Source organism: Python bivittatus, unplaced genomic scaffold (assembly GCF_059951505.1).
Source record: "Python bivittatus isolate LINGU-HERP-01145 unplaced genomic scaffold, Pbiv_v1 ctg000310_np1212, whole genome shotgun sequence".
Lineage (NCBI taxonomy): Eukaryota > Metazoa > Chordata > Lepidosauria > Squamata > Pythonidae > Python > Python bivittatus.
This window is the reverse complement of record NW_028277054.1, coordinates 2,505,193-2,525,976: the sequence shown is the minus strand read 5'-3', so window position 1 is coordinate 2,525,976 and position 20,784 is coordinate 2,505,193. Positions and strand designations below refer to the sequence as shown.

At 45.5% G+C, this 20,784-nt stretch overlaps 1 protein-coding gene across 1 annotated transcript in view; it reads left to right on the top strand.

Moving 5' to 3' along the window:
* The window catches only part of RYR1 (ryanodine receptor 1), a 106,167-nt gene that overhangs the window by 76,094 nt on the left and 9,289 nt on the right, over window positions 1–20,784 (top strand). The window contains exons 73-89 of the mRNA XM_088139821.1: window positions 232–344; window positions 524–620; window positions 1,012–1,118; window positions 2,107–2,158; window positions 2,471–2,539; window positions 3,119–3,218; window positions 3,709–3,788; window positions 4,656–4,732; window positions 5,556–5,629; window positions 10,703–10,783; window positions 12,084–12,172; window positions 12,347–12,475; window positions 13,104–13,208; window positions 15,575–15,604; window positions 17,230–17,259; window positions 17,872–17,953; window positions 19,143–20,446. Of these exons, the coding sequence (XP_087995947.1) occupies window positions 232–344; window positions 524–620; window positions 1,012–1,118; window positions 2,107–2,158; window positions 2,471–2,539; window positions 3,119–3,218; window positions 3,709–3,788; window positions 4,656–4,732; window positions 5,556–5,629; window positions 10,703–10,783; window positions 12,084–12,172; window positions 12,347–12,475; window positions 13,104–13,208; window positions 15,575–15,604; window positions 17,230–17,259; window positions 17,872–17,953; window positions 19,143–20,446 (2,619 nt within the window). The remainder of the gene's footprint in view (window positions 1–231; window positions 345–523; window positions 621–1,011; window positions 1,119–2,106; window positions 2,159–2,470; window positions 2,540–3,118; window positions 3,219–3,708; window positions 3,789–4,655; window positions 4,733–5,555; window positions 5,630–10,702; window positions 10,784–12,083; window positions 12,173–12,346; window positions 12,476–13,103; window positions 13,209–15,574; window positions 15,605–17,229; window positions 17,260–17,871; window positions 17,954–19,142; window positions 20,447–20,784) is intronic.

Here is a 20,784-nt window from a genome sequence, read left to right as displayed (position 1 = left end):
GGATGGCGTTGTGGATATGATATGAGTGGATTTTGACCTAGTAACCCATCTTCTTGATGGAACACCCTCCATATATTGGGTTTTCAGAGGGAGGAGCCTCCACTGAGAAAGAGTACAAAGAAATGGGAAGGAAGTCACTGATCAGGAAAAGCTTGTGAGGGGGGGTTGAAGGAGAGAAGTGTTGGCTGTCCTGCCTTCCAACCCCAATTCTCCTTCTGCCTTCTCATGCAGTTAGAGCACCCATACAAATCCAAGAAAGCTGTGTGGCACAAATTGCTCTCCAAGCAACGGCGGCGTGCAGTGGTTGCGTGCTTCCGCATGACGCCCCTCTATAACCTGCCCAGGTGAGTTAGTACAGCTCGGTTTCCTGGCCCACTGATTGGAATTTGGCTCATCCCATATACAGATTCACCTTTTCCAGCAGCGGGAGAGGTCTGTGCTCACCTAACAGGTTCACTGCCAAAATGGTGAGTCAGCTGGTTGGGGTGGAGGACACTGCTGACCTTCCTCCTCTGCTCCTCAGGCATCGGGCTTGCAACATGTTCCTGGAGAGCTACAAGTACTCCTGGATCTTCACTGAAGAACACCCCTTTGAAGACAGAATGATTGATGATCTGTCTGTGAGTCTTCTTGGGGCAAAGACATGAGAATGGGGTCAACTGAGTGCATGGTTTCTGGGAGTTGAAGTCCACACATCTTAAAGTTGCTAAGTTTGAAAAACACTGAACTAGATTAATTAGCTTGGGGGGCGGGGGGTGGAATGCCATTCTAACCACATACCTGGCAGATACGGGAGGGAAAGGTCCTTCATAACTTAAATTCATTATGAAATGTTGAGGATGGGTCTTATGTGTTCCCCATGCCTTCTGTTATCTCTCAGGCCCTCTTTCCCCAACCCTGGATAAAGAAACTCTATTCCTTGGGGTTTTTTTTAGGAGAAATGCTACATTTTAGAGGTGCCCTAACTGAATTTCTAATGCTCTTTTTCCTATTGTGGGATATGGGATGTAGAAACCTGGACAGCAAGAAGAGGAAGAGGAAGAGGAGGAGGAAAAGAAGCCAGACCCTTTGCATCAGCTCATTCTACATTTTAGCAGGACGGCGTTAACAGAAAAGAGGTTTGTAGTGGCAATAGAGTCAGAGCCAGGGAGAAGCTCTGGGGCAACCAAGATGGAGTAGCTGTAGCCAAAGCTTCCTGTCCTATTTGAGTATAAATCAGGAGTGAGGGGGATATTTGTGGAACATCAGATCCAGCCAGCCATCTCTCCATACCTTGTGTATTGGATCCTTTCAACTGCTTCTTCCCAGCTCACCTTGGAGTATCAGAGATGGTTGGAGGGAAATTACTTAAGGAAGTTGCACAGAGGAAAAAGAATGAAATAAGTATCTCCTGCACCACCATGCTCAGTTTGATATAAAAAAAAACCCTTGGGATTTCCCACCCTGTACCTTACTCTTGTCCATAATAATTCTTTGTCCTCCATTGAAGTGCTGGAGGTTCTCCTAGCCCAATGGTGTTAGAAGTCTGCTTATGTGATGGAATGGACTTATGAAGGCCATGCTCAGGGAGATAAGCGTGTTCTTAGCCCCCAACAGGAATGTGGGAAGTTCAAAAAGATGAGGCTGGCACCTCCCTAAGGAATTCACGGTGTTTGGCTGGCTGGCTTGGGAACTTGAGTTGAGTCTGGTGAGATTGATGTCAGGTTCAGCCCAAAGAACTCCACGAGACAATGCAAATACAGTTCTGTTGCGTTTATTAGCTTCCACCTCAAGAGAGAATCTCACCAGACTCAACCCAAGTTCCCAAGCCAGCCAGCCACAACACCATGAATTCCTTAGGGAGGTGCCAGCCTCATCATCTTGAACTTCCCACGCTCCTGTTGGGGGCTAAGAACATGCTTATCTCCCTGAGCATGGCCTTCATAAGTCCATTCCATCACAGCTTAGCTTGAATGACCAGATTTCTACAACCTGGTATCCTTCAGACCTGGTTGGCCTGACATTTCCAGAATTCCTGCCAGTTTGGGGATTTGGGGAGTTGGAATTTAAATCTTTCTGGAGGATGCTAGGCTGGTGATGACCCTGAACCTGTTTACTTTATTTCAGCAAACTGGATGAAGACTATCTGTACATGGCATATGCTGACATCATGGCCAAGGTAAGCAAGAGATGGGCCATTTCAGTCTGATTCAAAAGCTCGGCTGAAGGTCTTGCAATGTTGCCATCTCTGTACTAGGAGTATGTGGCTTCTGTGGGTTCACATGCTGCATCAGACTTTTTGTGGCATGTCAAAGTCTGCTCTCCAAAAGTGGGTGAGGCAAGACCCATTGCTGGGAGGGACTGGGGGGAATGGGATGCAGCCCATTTCTGGATCATGTAGGGAATGGGTCATGGCTGGGACAGTTGTGGAAAGGATCTTGGTGTATCTGCTGCTCACCTCTTTTCTCTGTTTTTATTCTTGGGACTTCAGAGCTGCCACATTAATGAAGAAGAAGAAGAAGGCAATGGGGAAGAGGAAGAAGATGAAGTGCCATTTGAGGTTAGTGGCTTCTCTCTTCTCAACTTCCCAGATTGGTTTTGGGCATTTTTAGACCTTAGCTTGCAGGCAGTCAAACCTCTCTTCTTGGTGAGAAGAACTGCATGCTCCCAACTTGCCAGGAAAGTCAAAATGATTTAGATCTGAAACCTAATCCTACAGTTCAATAAGAGGACAACGATAGCATAGAGCAATTAATAGGAGCACTCCTGCTTACAGATGTGGGAGAAGGAACATCCCTTTAAAACTTCATACCATCTCCTGAACCCTCATAAAAGTAGCAGGAGAGACCTAGGTTGGATCAGGCCCATTTAGCGCAGCATTCTGGACCAAGCTAAAAGAGAAGAAATATTAGGCGAAGAGATGTTAATAATAGTGTCGCCACCTCAATAATTCACCAGTCCCCTGGTTAATTAATAACCATTAATGAATAATTAATAACATTCAGATGAAAGCATTTCAGGCCTGATGGCACAACTAGGTTTTGAGGGACCTTCAGAAGTTAGAAGTGATGAAGCCAGCAGAGGAAATCTCCCCGTCTTCCTCCTATAACATCACCCCTGTTCCTTTGTCTTCTTGCAGGAAAAGGAGATGGAGAAGCAGAAGCTTTTGTACCAACAATCTCGACTTCACAATCGTGGAGCAGCTGAGATGGTCCTGCAAATGATTAGCGCTTGTAAAGGTTAGAAGTGATCCTTCTTTTTCCTCCCTCTTATCTACAGCAAAGACAGGTCAGTGTTACTTCATCCCAAGATAGTAAATCTTGATTAAGTTGGGAAGAACTATATCTGGGAGATTTGGGAGGATTTGCAAGTAATGCTGTCCATCAACCCTTTTCTCTTTAGCCATAGAAATTAGAAACTTTCTTTTCTTTTGATTTTAAATTCCTAGGATCTTGGCTAGATTTCAGATTCTGTGGAGTGTACCATATGAGGTTGGAGAAACCTTTCAAGGTCTTAAACTGTCACACCTTGTTATTTCAAACTAAACGGTAATTATGGCGCTTTAGCTTTGCCCAGAGTTTCAAGAGTGAGTACAAAGGCTCCAGAGTCTAGCACCAAGGCTCTAAGATCCCTTCTCACTTGGTTTTTAGATGTATGTCCTGGAGAAAAAGGTCACTGTGTTCCAAGACAAGAGATGTCATGAAATAGCTAATTTTTCTGTCTTGACAGGGGAGCCTGGAGCCATGGTCGCCTCTACTCTGAAATTGGGTATCTCCATCCTAAATGGTGGCAATGAGGATGTACAGCAGGTAAGAAGAGGGAGACAAGGATTCTGGGCAGGTTCTTCACTGCTAGTTCTTTATTCCTTACACTTTTCTGACTTCTGACCTTCCTGTTGTGTACTGGATAAGGCAAAGAGTACCTGCAGATATAAAGACTTAAAATCTACACAGCTGAGATTTTGGAAGGAAAAAGAAGTTAGTTCAGTGTAAAGAGAAAATAATAGACAGGTAGCAGTAAGTGCAAATGTTTGAGGAATTGCAAGGAAGGGGGCTGCTTGGAGGGAAGGTATTGGAGACCAAGAAATAGTTTGTCCCAAGATTAACAGGCTCAGATAATACTGGATATAGTATAAAATTAGGGCAGAGAGAGGGAAGTGGTGGTTGGAGTTGGAGAATGGTGGTTCAGTGGGAAGCATTCTGGAGAACACCTGATGGTGGGAGACATCCTTTAAAAGAAGGTTAAGAGCAAGCTACGCATCATATTAAATGGATATGCATTTTGTTGTCCATCATGGGCCCTCCTCCCCAGTATAAATCAGAATTGTGGAATTAACTGAAGAAGGCAGAATTACATGATCTGGTGGTCTCCTTTGAAGCATCTGATTTGGGGTTGGGGGTGGAGGTACATCATGTCAAGACCAGATTCTCTCACAAGGTGATTAACTCATTTGTAGGGAAGGGAGATACTTACCAGGTCCATGGTATGGAGGAAGGTGTGGTTCTCCTTCTACCTATAGTATGGTCCTTCAATAGATCAGGTTTTCAGAGCTGCAAATGTGAAGAATGCTGCATCTAAGCAGACAAGCACTTGCAGTGTTAGGTTTTGATTCTCAAAAAAGCCAAACATTAGGTTCCCTAGTCCTCTCAAAATGTTGACTTTCCCCCTCTCTTTAGAAAATGCTGGATTATCTGAAGGAGAAACGTGAGGTGGGATTCTTCCAGAGCGTCCAGGCACTAATGCAGACATGCAGGTACTTAGCGGTATCTTCTACTTTTCCCTTTTCTTTCTATACTTCTCATTATCTTGGTCTTCTTGCCTGCAGTCTGCAGCTTGAGGTCCTCTAGATTCAGCAAGGCCTTGCAGACTGGATGACTGTGAGATTATAAAGTTGCAAACTTCAGTCCATGTCTCTTTCACATACTTCTGCTTAAAAACTGCTGTGCCAATTCCCTCAGCCATCTTCAAGTTCACTTCACTGATGGTTCCTCTTTGGGGACAGGGAAATGCCAAGAATGGTGAGATCACTATGTGTATCTTCTGGGAAGAGATAGAAAGAAGTGGGGGATGCATTCCAAGAATGTATGGTGACCTATAGCTTGGAGCTCAGTGGGAGCAATTTGAGGAGACTTTGGGAACTCCAGATTTAAGGATGACTTCCTATAGGCCACCTTTTCCATCCGTGGGACTGCTGTGTATGTCTGATGTTGTTATTTAATTTCCCACAGTGCCTTGGACTGAAGCTAGGTTGAGGCATCATAGGATATTTAAGATGGTGACCCAGGTCAAGAGATAAAGTCATTAGGTCATCCTTGGGCATGCAATTGGGTTGCCTGCTGCTGCTCAAGATGGAGTCCTAATATACAAAAAAAACCAACCCAAGAGAATTTGTGAATGTGAGAACACATAGTAGGGAGCTTCCCTGTTGGATCTGTTTTGGTCCAGAGAAATCAGGTGGAAGTAAAACTAGGTCACTATCATCCTGGGAGCTGCTACCCCAGTTTTTATTGGTCTTACAACACCCATTCTGCTGTTTCCTCCCCTCTTCTTTTTCTGTTTCTCTCCTTCATTCACAGTGTGCTGGATCTCAATGCTTTTGAGAGGCAAAACAAAGCTGAAGGACTTGGGATGGTGACAGAAGAAGGAACAAGTAAGTTGTTCTGCCCCAGCAGATGCTCCAGCAAATCAACCAAGAGCTGAGCCCACCCTGCTTGTCTTAGCTCTTCTGCCCCATAAGGCAGGTGGAAGCAACACCCTACCCCACCTTCTAACACCCCCAAGGTTGAGTCTGGCCACCAGATTTGTTTGGGGAGGTTGCCCAGGGCCCCATGGCAAAAAAATTCAGCAATGGAGGCCAGGAGGCATTGCATGTCAGAAATCTGGTTTCTTTGCTGGAAGATGCCTTTCCGGGCATTTATCCAGGGTGGATCTGGAGCAGGCTCAGAGTTATTTTGGGAGATTGGGGGCAGAGTTCTTTTCACATCTCTGGGAAGGGATGCAAGAGAGTTGTTTTCAAGATGGACACTGGGGGCTGGAACGTCACCTTTCACAGTCCTGCCCAGAGTTCATCCTCTCCCTCCTCTTCCCCCAAACCCAGTCCAATCCTCTGCATATTCTCTTTGCATTCACTGCTTCCTTCTGATAAGACGCGGATTAATTGAGATTTCTAAAACCTATAATGGATTCTCACCCTCCCAACCAACCTCCCTCCACCTCGGGTTCTCTGGTCTCATCCGTTCTCCATTCCACATTAATGGCACTTTAATCTATTTTGGTTTTTTACTCCCTCTCTTTGGTTTATAATTGTCTCCTTTTCCTTCTTTGCTGTGACGTCTTACACTCACCTCCTCTCTCCTCCTTCCTCCTTCTCTTCCCTCCCCTTCCCTCCCCTCCCCTTTCCTGGTGTCACTGCTGCCCCTCCCTCAGTCATCAGTCGTGAAAATGGTAAATAATCTCTTCTGCTTTTGTGAAATTTAGTTTTTTTTAATGATCAGTTTCTTGGCTTATTTTATTTTTCATTTTAATTGCCCTTTCTAACCTGAGAGATTTAAAGCTAAAGAACTGATCAGAACCTCCACCTCCCATTTCCTCCCAACCCTGGTTTAGAATCCAGGATCCCAAAAGTCTTGAGGAATTAACAAGGGGTGTCTAACATACTGGGTGCTGCAAATGACAGTCCTGTATTTGGACCAGCTAGGCGATGGGCAAGATGAATGTCAAGATGTGAGACCTCGGAAATAACTTTGATGAAGTCTGCTCAAACATCTGTTGGAAATGGTGGGGTTGCCTTAATGACATGTTCTTAGAGTCTGGAGGTTCTGGATGAATAAGGAATTTTGCCCACTCAGCTTCAACTCCCCAGTCTTCAGGCTAGACTTGATATTGGTGACCAAATCACTGAATTAGCTTGATTGAGAACCTGGACTTTATCTGGAATGTCAAGTGAAGCAGGCAGGAGGTCGTAATCTATGGGCCAGGCAAGGATAATAGTGGATATATCAATCCACCATTGAACCTTCAGTGCTGGTCAGTTGGAGGTGGGTTTACTAGCGAGGCTTGTCTGTTCTTTGGAAACTGGGCCATGTTTCTTTGGACAGAATGGCCAGCTTTCTTGTTCTATAGTTGTCAAGGCCCAAGAAGTGAGCAGTTCTGGGTGGTCTTCTAAGAAGACCCAGCAGCCAAAATAGATCTTGATTTCAAGGCCCAAGCTGGAGAAACATCTAAAGTCTGATATTTCCTGGGGAAGAGTCCCCACTGAAGTCAAAAAGTTCACTATGGGATTGCTCCCCCACCATGCAAGATTGTTGAGTTTTTCTCACCTTTGTGTGAAAGCAATCACGTTCAGCCAGAACCTGCATAAATGTGCAGGATAAATATGCAGCCCATTACGCCTGTGTCGACCCTGAACTGGTGGAGGGGGTTCTGATCAGTCTTCAGAGGGGGCAGGAAAGTGTCCTAAACTCCATTTGGTGCATGTCCTTTAGTTAATGAAAATTTCCCCAGGACCACACATTATTCTACTTTTCCCCCAAAAAGTCAAATTGGTGTTCTGCACATTGTGTTCTTGTATGCTATGCCCCCTCCCCTAATGGGCTCCTGACTCATTTTGATGCGGCTCACAATTCTTCCCAACCCAACTGCCCTTTTCTTCTTCATCCCATTTTCAGAAGTCTTAAGTGTAGCACACTTTGTTGATTCCACACTTGCATCCTCCCCCCATTTTGTTCATAACAGAGTTATTCGTAGCCTCTTGCCAGCGTAGTCCCAGCTTAGAATGGTGACAAAGAAGGGTGCAAGCATCACTGTGTAGCTGTGTTGGTGCTAAAAGTGCTTTGTGACAGTGCAGCATCACTGTAATAATGAGCTATTAAATATTGTGTTCTCAGTATCCATGTAGATATCTTCTGATGTTCTGTGTTTTGAAATACAATGTTTTGAAAAGCTGTGTGTCTTTATATTTGTCAGATATGTACAAGTGGGGTAAACACGTAGAAAAGTTGCAGAGTAAAAGTGTGTTGATTGTATTGTACTGCTCATGGTAGCTACTTAGCACCTTTATAAGAACTATGAGTGGTACCCATTGTAGTGGTGTTACGTTGTAATGATGCAATGCCTCTGCAATCATACCTTGAACTTTATTTTAAAGTAAACAGCTAGTAATGCAATACTCAGCGTTAGTAGCTCTTGTAAAGGATGTATTGACAATGTTACTAGTAAGATACTGTAGAGTACGTATGTAGTAACATGAGAGTAAATTTGTAGAAATTGAGATAAAGGAGATTTTTTGGCATCTGAAATTGCACCATCCTTTTAGTTATTCTTATTAAATTCCTGACTAATGCAGGAAAGTCTGTCTTGAATGTCATCCTCCAGTAACAGTATTATCCTTTCAGCAGTCCTCTGATATTATGTTGGCCATATTTTTAAAAAGATCTCATAATAGTATTTGTTCTATTATTTGATGTCATCTATCTCTCTGTAGTAAATGTTCTTCTGTTATAGTAACCTCATAGCAACCACATTGTAGCCTTCCTTGTAGTAACTCTGCTTTTGGGGCTTCATTTTAGCACGACAGCCACCATCATTGTAACATCCATAGATCATGTCAATGCCTTGTCCTTATAAACCTCCTGTGTTCTGTGCTTTTAGACAGGGATGTGCAATTTTTTCAGATAAGACCACTCAGTAGCAAGCAATAGTGGAGTAGACCAAAAACAATTTGGTGATGTCTGGATAAAAAATCATTTCACTTCATTTCATTCAAATTTAATAAAAATTGAATTAATGCAGTGCAGTTGATCATTGCACACCATGTATTTTATGATGCTTCCCTTTTGTTAAAAATTGCAATTAAGAGGCCAATTTTGGAAGAGCCACGGCCAGGCCTCTGAGCAGTGCTCGGGGTCTTCAGACTGAGTATTTGTATTCGGAGGTTGTAGCCTCTCTGCTGTCCTGGTGCTGTCTTTATAACTGTTCTGTTGTAACCACATTGTCCTGCTTCGCTCCTTTGCTTTCCCAGATTGCTTTTTTTTAATTTTATTTTTTTAATGCTCTAGGATTTTTCTAATTCAAACTGTGTTCAGACACAGTCATTCTTAATGAGGTAACTTGGAGCAGCAAATTCCCCTCTCTATCCCTCCCCTTGAGCCCAGCTTCCATCTGCAATTTTACCCAGTTTTGAAGGGAAGATAAAACAAGAGATTCTCATGACAGAGGATGACTTGGGTTCATCCATGAAGCTGAGAAGGCAGCTTCCCAAACAGTGGAAAAGGGATTGGTCATTAATGCCAGCTGGGACATATGAATCCCACAGGAGGAAGAGAGAGCCTTCATGTGGATGGGGCGGGCAGACTGCCAGTCATTGCCCTCCCCACACCGTTGGATTCATATCTTCATTAATGATCAAGGCCACAGAACGGATGATGTGACTCAGTTCATGGACCTCCTTCTGCAACTAATTCTATTAACCCTCAAGGACAGGCCCGACTCCTGGGTATCTTAATTCTTGCTTTATTCCTACTCTGTATTTATCTCCACTTCCTTCCACTGCTGTCTTGTTGTGCTGGAATGTATTTGCTTGGGTTGTATTTGTCCCATACCAACCCTCACTCACATTTTGTGTGTCGCACTCTGATCCTGTTCCCTTTAGCCATGGAAAGGGTTTTCCCCAGAATTACATGGCAAATATTATCCTTGGGCATAAAATGTAATGCCAAGAAAGTAGAAAGCACTCATTCATGTCATTGTTGGTTAATCAAAACTTTACAATGATCTCCTGCTCCTCCTCTCTCCTATCCCATCATAACACCTCTTGTCCCTCCATGCTAAATGTTGAGTTGCCATGCCAAAAATTCTGCAAACCTGTTGACATTGAGCCTTTGCTGGAATGTCACAGATGTTGATTTTCTTCAGCAATATTTTGTGCACCTTCCTGCCTTCCTACACCACGGAGCCAAGCAATCCGCTAACCAGAAGCACGGTACCCTGATTCTGCTACCACTAAGTCAACCGCTGCAGCCCTCACTTCAGCTCTGTTCCCTGATACTAGTCCTCTGAACTCCTCTGAATTAATTCTTCCTTTGCTCCGAAAATAATCATTTGTCGGGCACAAAACCTTAGCAAAGCTGGGCTTCGAAGTCCTTAACTTCAGTGCCCATTAGTGGCAGCTGGGTATATATTAAAATACTGAAACCATCACCAGATTGAAGAAGAACCTTTTGAAATACTTCTACCCTTCCAAGAAACTGTTTTGCTCTTCAGCCTTCTCCTCTTACTGTTCAAAGAGCAGCACAGACTTTGAATTGCTAGTCAAGAACCTCCAACCCTTTTCATTTTAGCACTGATTTGGGAAAGTCATTAAGAGCATCTAGAATTCTGCCAGCTTTTATTTAGCGGGATGCTGCTTGCAACAGGCAACCGTGATCCCCAAGACCTATAGCAATAACAATCGCTTCTTATTTCACAGTTTCCAGGGGAATTCAGCCTGAGTGAGTCCTGCAGGGTTGCGTCTTCACCCAGTGTGCAGCAATGTTTTTGTCATGTGGATTGCCTTGCCCAAACTAGCTTGTGCCCAGCATTGGAGAAATCCCAGTTTGCACTAACTGCATAACCCCCCCTGCCCTCCCTCTGTTCCACCCCCATTCCTCCTCTCTGCTCCTCCCTATGTTGCTCCTGCTAATGTTAGCCAGTTCTGTCTTTTTCCTCAACCCCTTCCCTGCTCTAGGAGAGAAGGTGATGGCCGACGACTTGTTTACACAGGACCTCTTTCGGTTCCTGCAACTCCTTTGTGAAGGACACAACAATGGTAAGTTGAACTTGTCAAGCCAAAGAGAAGGAAGGCTTTTGCCCAGCAGCTGGGGCTCCAAAACTGGAGCAGGTTGTCCCAAAAATGTTGGGGCTGATGGAAGGGGGACATGAAATGTTCAGAAAAGGAAAATGGTTGTAATTGTGGTTGTCCATGGGGGCCATACTAGCCAACCAGTAAAATCTAAGAGGGTTGACTTGCTGAAGTTCCCATCACTAAAGCAGGGTCACCTTGTGAGACCTATGGAGATGGGCCTTCTCTGTGCCTGCTCCTGCCCTCTGGGACAGTGTTCCCCTGAGGTCCACACAGCCCCAACTCTATTGAGTTTTCTGCATCCCTGGGTGGGGTGATGCCACTGCCCGATATAATTTTTATATAGTGTATAATTGGTGACGCTGTTTCCCCAACATGAATGTTACTTGTTATGACTTGTTTTTCTTTTCTGCATGTTGTTTTAACTTTAATTATTTGTATTTAGTATTCTGTCAAGCATTGTGGTTACAGTTGAGGCAGCCAATAAGTCAATCAAACACATTAGTAAATAAATATTTTCAAGCAAGGAAGAGCTACACACTTAATCTTAGTCAAAAGGCCAAGAAGTGATGCTCTGTATTTCTTCAGGTTCTAAAACGCTTTTGCAAGCAAGAGCTAGAAAGCTAGTGGTGTTGGCTTTGCCTGCCTCCTGTCATTGGAGACAAAGTGTGAACAAAGTCTCTTGAGCGAGATTTTGGAGAAGGGCCTTTTTCACTCTGCCTCTTTGCCAGTGCAGACAGTGAGAGGCTTTTGTGAAGCTGATCTTTAGGTCCTCAGCTCCTATTGACCCAAGTCTTGAGCTGGGCAGTGAAGCAAGCTAGGATACAATATGATCAGACCTGAATTACAACTTTGGTCTTTCCAGAACCAATAGCCCGGGTGGCAAAGGAGAATAAGAGTTGCACTCCAACACATCTGGGAAGGAGAGTTTAGACAATGACCAGGAGTCCTCCTTGGTCATTGATGAAGGAGAGTTGTGTTAGCCCGAGGTAGCCAAAAATCAGGAGGAGTCTGGTAATACCTTTTCAGACTGACAAATTTTATTCGAAGGCATCAGCTTAATGAAATTTGTTAATCTGAAAAGGTGTTACCAGACTTGTTCTGCGTCTCGGTCATGAAGTTCATCATATGGTCTCATACCAGTCAGTTTTTCTTCTCCTTTCTCTTTTCTTCCTTATTAAACAACTTCCCAGTAGAAGTAGAGGGGTGGTGGACCCAGGAAGGGGGTTGAAGGGTTGAATTCTCACCTCATTGCTTTCCCTTGCAGATTTCCAGAACTATCTGCGGACCCAAACTGGCAACACCAACACAATCAACATCATTATCTGCACCGTTGACTACCTTCTGCGCCTTCAGGTGAGAGCAAACTCCTCCCAGCTGAGGCTGTTCAGGTGCAACAAACATGGGTTCTGCACAGTAATAACCCTGCCACTTCCACAGCAATAGTTGGAAGAACTCTTCTTTGGCTGTTGGACCTCCACAGGTTGGGAAATCAGCATCTGCTCTCTTCCTTCTCTTCCAAATATCCAGGAATCCATCAGCGATTTTTACTGGTATTATTCGGGCAAGGACGTGATTGATGATCAAGGCAAACGCAACTTCTCCAAAGCGATGGCTGTAGCCAAACAGGTCTTCAACAGCCTCACCGAGTACATCCAGGTATGGCTTTGGAGATGGGGAAGCTCCATAAAGAGAGGCCCTTCTCCTCCAGAAAGTGCTGTGCCTTGGCCTTGGGGTTCTTTTAATATTGCCCAGAGGACCAGGCCAGAGGCAGAAAACCACCTAGTTAAGCTTCTCAGCAGTTGGATACACCCGTTTGTGGTTTATGAGGCCAAGCCAGCCAGAAGTGACCATGATCAGAGGGAGGTCTAAGGAAAAAATGTTCAGTGCTAAATGGCTGGTCTGAGGCAGCCTTCCCCAACCCTTTGTCCCCTTTGGGACTGTAAGTCCTACACTGATTTATTTATTCATTTATTTACTCATTTAAAGCATTTATATGGCCACCCAACTCAACCAAAGAAATTCTGGGTGGGTTTACAAAAACTTTCAACAAAACCTAAGGAAAATAATAGAAAACCACAATACATAAACCTACAAACAATAATGAAACAATAAGGTAACAAGCTTATGTATCTAAACATTGCAAGACCACCTCAAAGGCAAACATCTGCAATTTAGGGTCGGTCCAAATGCCACCATGGCCCTTGGCAACCTCATCTTGGTCTTCTACATATGATTAATATGAAATGTTCTACTCTTTGGACTTTTTTTTCCCCTTCCTTATCAGGGGCCTTGCACTGGGAACCAGCAGAGTTTAGCGCACAGCAGATTGTGGGACGCTGTCATCGGTTTCCTCCATGTCTTTGCTCACATGATGATGAAATTGGCTCAGGTAAAAAGAAAATTAAGAGAGAGAATTGTTGTTTTGTCTGCACTCTAGAAGAGAACACAAAGCAGGGCATATCTCAGGAGTCACCCTGCCTAAGGAAGGGGTCCCAAGAAATAAAAGGATTTTCTGTGCAGGTGAAAAGCAAGAGCAGTTTCCCCACTAGCAACCAATGTCTTTTCCCCCAAACTGCAGCTCTGGTCACCAGCTGTCAACTAATCATCCAACACAGTTAAGCAAGAAAACAAACTAAGAAAAAATGGACATTTGCCAGATCATTTAGTATAGCAATCAACTCTTGGGTTTGAGGGCTGGAACCCAGGAATACAGTCATTCTGAGCAGTCCCTGCCCTTCTGCACCCTGAAACTAGTCGCTAAATGTTGCCAGCTGGCTTATCCATAGTGGTGTGCAAAACGTTTTGAATTAAAATGTTTTGAGCTTGAAACAATGGTTCCAACCATACCAGAGTAGTTCTGGGGGCATGCTGACATGCCACCAGGAGTTTATTTATCTTATTTACAGCATTTAAAGGTTGCTCCAATCCACTAAGTGGCATATAACTCCCCAGGATGTAACTGGGATTAAAATCATACAGTCAGTGTAAAAAAATAACTAGTTTTCCTATGGAACCAGGAATCATAAATACAGACATTAAGAATAATAGTAGAAGACCCAATCTCATGACTCAACAGCAAGAGACAAAGTGACTCTGGCTTGATAAAACATCCAGGTTTTCCCCATTGCACATTAGGGGGATGGCACTGAGAAGGCATGCTTACGTGGCCTGTGAAGGTGACGGTGCCTAACCAAGGGGACATGTACCAAGCCTGGCCAACTGGGTCTTACCAGGCAGGCAGGTGTTCAAGAGAGAAGGTAGTCCTGCAGATATCCGGGCCCTGAACAGCCACCAAATGGCAAAGGGTAGATTCAAAGGAGGAATATTGACGTTTCACTGGTCTGTCGCCATGGCATAGGCCCAAATATGAGCTCTTAACCCACTCTTGGTCAGGTTTGCTCCTTTTTTTACACCAGCAGTGCTCTAGACATCTGTTGGCTCACATCCTCAGAAAACAAGGATGCCCCTTGGGTTGGTGAGTTCGGGAACAGTTTCATCCAAGGCCGTTGCTGCCTCCCTATCCCAGCAGGGGGTTAGGTCCCCACTGGAACTGCCCACCATCACCTTGAGAAGTTCCCCAAGCAGCCTCTGGAAGCCAAGCAGTTTTGTTATGCACCTGGTTCTGATTCAGTGATGTCCAAGTATAAAACATGCATGCCTATTGACGGTGCTCTGAGCTTAAAACGGGATTGTTTTGAGCTTGGAACCCTTCTGGTAATGTGGACCCAACCCATTCAAGCCTCAAGACATTTTGAATTCAGATTGTTTGCTGCACCCCAACCAGACTATGCAGGCTGAGCAGTAACAGCAAGAAAACGTCGCTTTTTAGTCGTTTCCTTGGTAGGTAAGGCTGTGTCTTGCCTCTGTGGTAAAGCCCCTAAAACTTCTAGCTAGCTGCTGGTTGAATATAAAAGGGTATATTGTTAATGATCTCTGCAAGTCAAGAATCTATCTTGGAGTCTAATGAACTGGAGGAAGGAAGGGACTTGTTCACGAACATGGGCGAAGTTGGGGAACATGGATGTTGGGTGATCACCCTGCTCATCTCTACACTAACCTCAGGCTCCTTGACTCTGTGCCCCCTTTTCCCCTGCCCCCTCCTGGGCTTGGCAAGGCCAACAGGATGTTGTACAAGCCCTGGTCCTTCTCTCTGCTCTGGACCCCAAAGGAGCAGCTGTTCACAGCTCTGACATTCTAAGATAGGCAGCCAGGAAGGCTTCTGTGTGATCTGCCGTTACAAACTACGAAAAGAAAATCTTGCTCAGAAGAGATTTGAAATCCTCCTTCCCTCTTAACATTCCTGTCCTGATTTGGACCCTGTAGAAGGGAGCTGCAGTCAGATGGCTGGGGATTGTGGATGTTGGTCTGGAGAGGACCAGGTCAAGGAAGGTGGCGGGGGTCCAGAAAGGGAGTGGCTCCAACTGCCATCTTTCCTCCCTGACTCTTCAGGGCAGTGTTTTTCAACCTTGGGAACTTTAAGATGGGTGGACTTCAACTCCCAGAATTCCCTAGCCAGCATGGCTGGCTAGGCAATTCTGGGAGTTGAAGTCCACCCATCTTAAAGTTTCCAAGGTTGAAAAACAGTGCTTCAGGGGCCTCCACACGACAGCCAGTTACCTGGTTTTCCTGCAAAAGGTGGAACAGCTAAGCCCACCCCCTCAAAAGAAAGAAACATGCTGGATTGCAGACCAAGCAAAATGCAAAACTGCTCTTCGAAATGCTTCTGAATAATATTTTCTTTCCAATATGTGACAGACGAGCCAACCCCCAGGGCTTCGAAATGGCGTAAGAACCTTTTCTGTAGTCTGTGGCCCTCCATCCCACCCCTCTGGCTTCTCCTCCCTGTCTCCTTTCGCAGTCCCCACGCTTCCCTTCCCACCTCCTTTGCTCTCCCTTTCCTTTCACCAGGCCGATTTAATACTTTCTCACCCCGAGGAAAAAGACCATTCTGCCCAGCGGCCTCATGTAGATGTTAAATAGGAGAGGAGAGTGTACCGAACCCTGCAGCACCCCACATAGTAGGGGCCGAGGGTGGATCTCTCCTCCCCAGCTACTACCAACTGGAATTGGCCCCGGGGGAAGGAGGTGAACCAGCACAACACCATGCTGCCCACCCCCAATCCTCTGACCCAGTCCAGAAGGATACCATGGTCAATGGTATCAAAAACCGCAGCGAGGTCAAAGCAAGTAGAGCAAGAATGGATACACGATCCTCATCCTGCCCTCGCCAAAGATCATCCAAAAGCGTGACCAATGCTGTTTCAGTCCCATACCCAGGCCTGAATCCAGATTGAAAGGGATCCAGATAATCCGCTTTATCGAAGGCCCTCTGAAGCTGTTGCGCAACCACCTTCTCAATCACCTTCCCCAAAAAGGGGAGGTTGGATACTGGATGAAAATTGTCCAGTATAGTGGGGCCCAGCGATGGCTTCTTGAGGAGACGGTGAACCAAAGCTTCCTTAAGAGGCTTTACTTAATCTTAACTGCCAGATGCCTTCTACTCCATTGATTTCATGTGGAGGAATAGCGTGTTTGATCTGGTCTCTTTTCCTGTTCACTCTGCAGTGGCTGCTGCTTGCTCCTCATCCAGCCCTCCCTTCGTGCTGTGTCCTTTCTGCTTTTCTGTCTCCTGCTCCAACTATCAGGAGATGGTTGAAGGCTCCATGCTTGACCATTGCTTGGGCTTGCTGGCTCACGCCCCATCCAAGCTCATTTTGTTATCCTGCAGGCACTGGCGGGTGAGCGGGAGGGACACAGGGGGAGGTGTTGGATGGCAGGAAAGAGAAGAAGACAACCAGCAGCATGGTGGATGGACTCAATTACAGTGGGAATGGGTGCACTGTTGGGGAACCTGAAGGGCCAGTTAGGGACAGATCATCCTGGGAAAGGTCTCTATAAGTGATCGCCAAGTGTCAGCACCGACTTGATGGCGCATAATTAATTGGATTGAACAGGTGCACGCCTTCCTTGGCTTATGGCAGGGGAGCACTGCAGTTGTCAAAGCCTCTTTTATATCCCGCTCTTTTTAAACTGAAGCCAACGGGTACTGCTCCTTTTGCAGAAGGATGAGACAGAGCACTTCTGCATTATAGACCTAAGTTGGTTTAGCAGTCCTTTGCTCTCTCAAGAACTCCCAGGAAACTCTAGTTCTTTCAGGGAGACCTCACAGTACTTTTGGCGTCCTCACCAAATGATGTTTCCCAAAATTCTTGAGTGGGAACCAAGAGCGGCTTAAGCCTACATTATATTAGCTGATGCAGAACAGGATGGAGAAGGTGGTCTGGAATGACCCTTCCCAGCCTTCTCAGCACACAGTGGAATAGCCATGGGGGCAGCTTTAGAAAGGGGAAACCCTCTAGAGTTATCTCTTTTCCTCACCCAAACTATCTCTTTGTTGCGCTGCCCATGAGGAGCATTTTCGGAGTGAATCCTACCCTGAGGTAAGGAAGCCAGCACCTGTTCAGAAGAAATCCACTCTATATATGTATTCGGGATTAGTTCCTCATTGAGATAGCTCTCCTTCAAAGAGGATGGGAGGCTTCAGAAAAGAGACTCGGGTCCTCTGAGCATGTTAATAGGGTATTTTCTCTAAACAGCACAAGGAGACCATAGCTGGTCAAGTTGGATATACCCAGATTGACTTCAGATCCCAAACTTCTCTCTAGACCAGTGTTTGTCAACCTTGACAACTTTAAAATGGGCGGACTTCAACTCCCAGAATTCCCCAGCCAGCATTCCACTGCTCTAGACTTAGTTTCCACATGCTGTGGGACCCCAGAGGGTTTTAGAAGATGAGTCACTACCCCTATCTATTGGTTTCTATAGATTCATGCAACCCTTCCTCCTTATACCTATCTGTGGTTATGTTTTTATTGTCTGGCAGGAACCCAACTGGTGTGGGTGATGCGTAGAATATTGATGGGCAAAGACTTATAAGTGAAGAAGGGCAGGTGTGCTGGGGAGGGGGGGAATTCAAAGAGTCCTCAGGGCAGGGTAGAAAAATACGTCCTGTTTCATAGCACTCAGTATCTTAAGCTTGCCTCTTCTTCCAGGATTCTAGCCAAATTGGACTTCTGAAGGAGCTGTTGGACCTTCAAAAGGACATGGTGGTGATGTTGCTGTCTCTGCTGGAAGGTGATAACCTGGCATCACTTTGGATGAATCTCTGGGCTCCATGTTGGCTTCCAAGGGCAGAACCACCTGCCTTTGCAGGATCTTAGGCTCAGTCTGTAGCGTCTCCAGCAAGACCGTGGCTGGGTCTCTCCCTAAGAATGTGAAAGCTAATGCTAGATACCATGGATAATTTTAGGCAAAATGCATCAAGTTTCCTTCTCCGTCTAAGGCCCTGTTGCCTCTTTTCCACCCCAGGAAAGGCTAGGAAAACAGGGTATATTCCATGCCTGTTGACTCTCTGTGGAATTCTTTTCCAAAGGAGATGACATTGGCTCCATCTTTGCCTTGTCTTAGGCAGGTGGCAAAAGGTCCACTCTTTCAGCTGCTTTTGTTGCTTAGGGGACTTCTGTTTTTTAATTTGTGGTTTTGTATGTGTTGCTTTAAGTTGTGTGTCTCCTTGGAGGCCCTAATGGGCAGAAAGACTATTTGTGAGTGCTTTTACTGCATAACTAGTGAATAAATTCGATGAAGTCCAGAGCAAACAGTCAGTTAACTCCCAGATGCTTTGGTTATAACTCACGTAACCACTGACCATTGGCCATGTTGCTGGGGCTAATTGGAACTGTAGCTCAAAATGGGTTCTTAAGTGCCCTAACCAGCAGATCCCCTGGGCCCCAGGCAGAGAGAGAGAGAGAGAGATTTTCAGACGTTACTTCTAGAGATCCTTGAAGGAACCAGCTTATAGTATATGAGCTCTTTCTGCGCCCGTTCCCCGTTCTGAATGCAAGTGCACATACACTGCCATTTGTCAGACTATCTTTCTGTCTTATGCGTTCAGTTTTATCCCTAGACTGAACCTGTAAATGGGGTCACTCTTGGTCCTATTTTTCCAGGTTAGAGAACTTGAAGCAATGAATAGAAAAGAATTATTACTAAGGCAGAGCAGAAGTGTGAACTTGGAGCCATGGGTCTCTGCAAGGGGGGAAGGGGGAGCAAGTGACATCACATGTTATAACATCATAGAGTAAATGACACAATTATGACATTGTGTAATTATGTCATCTGCCAAAGATACAAAGACGCATGTGACTTACATACCCTATCTCTTGACAGAGGAACACAATACCCTGCCAGCATAACTTGCTTGTCTTTCTTCTGCATTCAGTCCTTTTGTAAATTTATCATTTGTATCCTTGGTGTATCTACTCAGGAAATGTGGTAAATGGCACCATTGCTCGGCAGATGGTGGACATGTTGGTGGAGTCCTCCAGCAACGTGGAGATGATCCTCAAATTCTTTGATATGTTCTTGAAGCTGAAGGACATTGTGGCATCAGATGCCTTCCGGGATTACATCACAGATCCACGGGGCCTCATCTCCAAGAAGGACTTCCAGAAGGCCATGGACAGTCAGAAGCAGTACACACCATCTGAGATCCAGTTCCTTCTGTCCTGCTCAGAGGCTGATGAGAATGAGATGATAGACTATGAAGAGTTTGCCAGCCGTTTCCAGGAGCCTGCCAAAGATATTGGCTTCAATATTGCTGTGCTGCTGACAAACCTCTCAGAGCACATGCCTCATGACATCCGACTCAAGACCTTCCTGGAACTGGCAGAATGCATCCTCAATTACTTTAATCCCTATCTGGGCCGCATTGAGATTATGGGTGCCAGCAAACGCATTGAGCGCATCTACTTTGAGATCAGTGAGACCAATAAGACCCAGTGGGAAATGCCCCAGGTCAAGGAATCCAAGAGACAGTTCATCTTTGATGTGGTCAATGAAGGGGGTGAGTCAGAGAAGATGGAGCTCTTCATCAACTTCTGTGAGGACACAATCTTTGAGATGCAGATTGCAGCACAGATTTCAGAGGAGGAAGGACAGGAAGAGGAAGAGGAGGAAGAAGAAGCAGAAGGGATAGAAAGTGGGGAAGCTGAGAAGGTGTCAGCACCTTCAGAGGCATCTTCAGTCTTTGGTGAGTTCCTGGAGAGTGTCCTGAATTTCTTCCGCATGTTCACGTATCGCAATATCCGCCGACAGTTCCGCAAAGTCAAGAAGATGACAGTCAAAGAGATGGCAGTGGGAGTGGCCACCTTCCTTTACACCATCTTGATGGGCATCCTTTTCTTCTTCTACAATGTCCTCAAGGGCTTCTTCCTCCTCATCTGGAACACACTGTTTGGTGGAGGCTTGGTGGAGGAGGCCAAGAAGCTTACAGTGACAGAACTGTTGGCCAGCATGCCTGATCCAACCCAGGATGAAGTTCATGGAGATGTTGCTCCCTCTGAGGAGGTTGAGCAGGTGATGGAAGAAGGGGAAGAAATAAAGATTGTGGAGCCTGGCAAGGAAGACGCATCTATTGACAGTGGAGAAGTTTTTGGAGTGGATCCAAAGAAAGAGCATTTCCGTTCAATGGCCCCTGATGCACCTGGTGGGCTTGGAGATATGGGGGACACAACCCCAGTGGAACCTCCCACACCTGAAGGGTCACCCATCCTCAAGAGGAAAATGGGGGTATGATTGGGACTCGAGGTGGTGGGATTTCTGGGAAGATCCAATGTGGACAAAGTGGAAAAGGAAAGGAAGGGAGAAACCATGTTTAGAGAATGTGGGCCTGAGAGGGACCCATAGTCTGGACCGAAGCCCCAGTTTTTAAGGGAAACAGAGCCTGGTGGGATAAAAGGTGAAGGGGGGCTGGATCTGTGCCCTGCTCTAGAAATAATGGGAAGCCACTCAAACCCTCATATGACAAAAGTAAAGATGGAGTTTGCCCTTTCAGACTGCATGGAGGTTGGGGAGATACCTATCTTAGTTCTTCAAGCTACAGGATGCCATTCCTGAATATGCCCCTG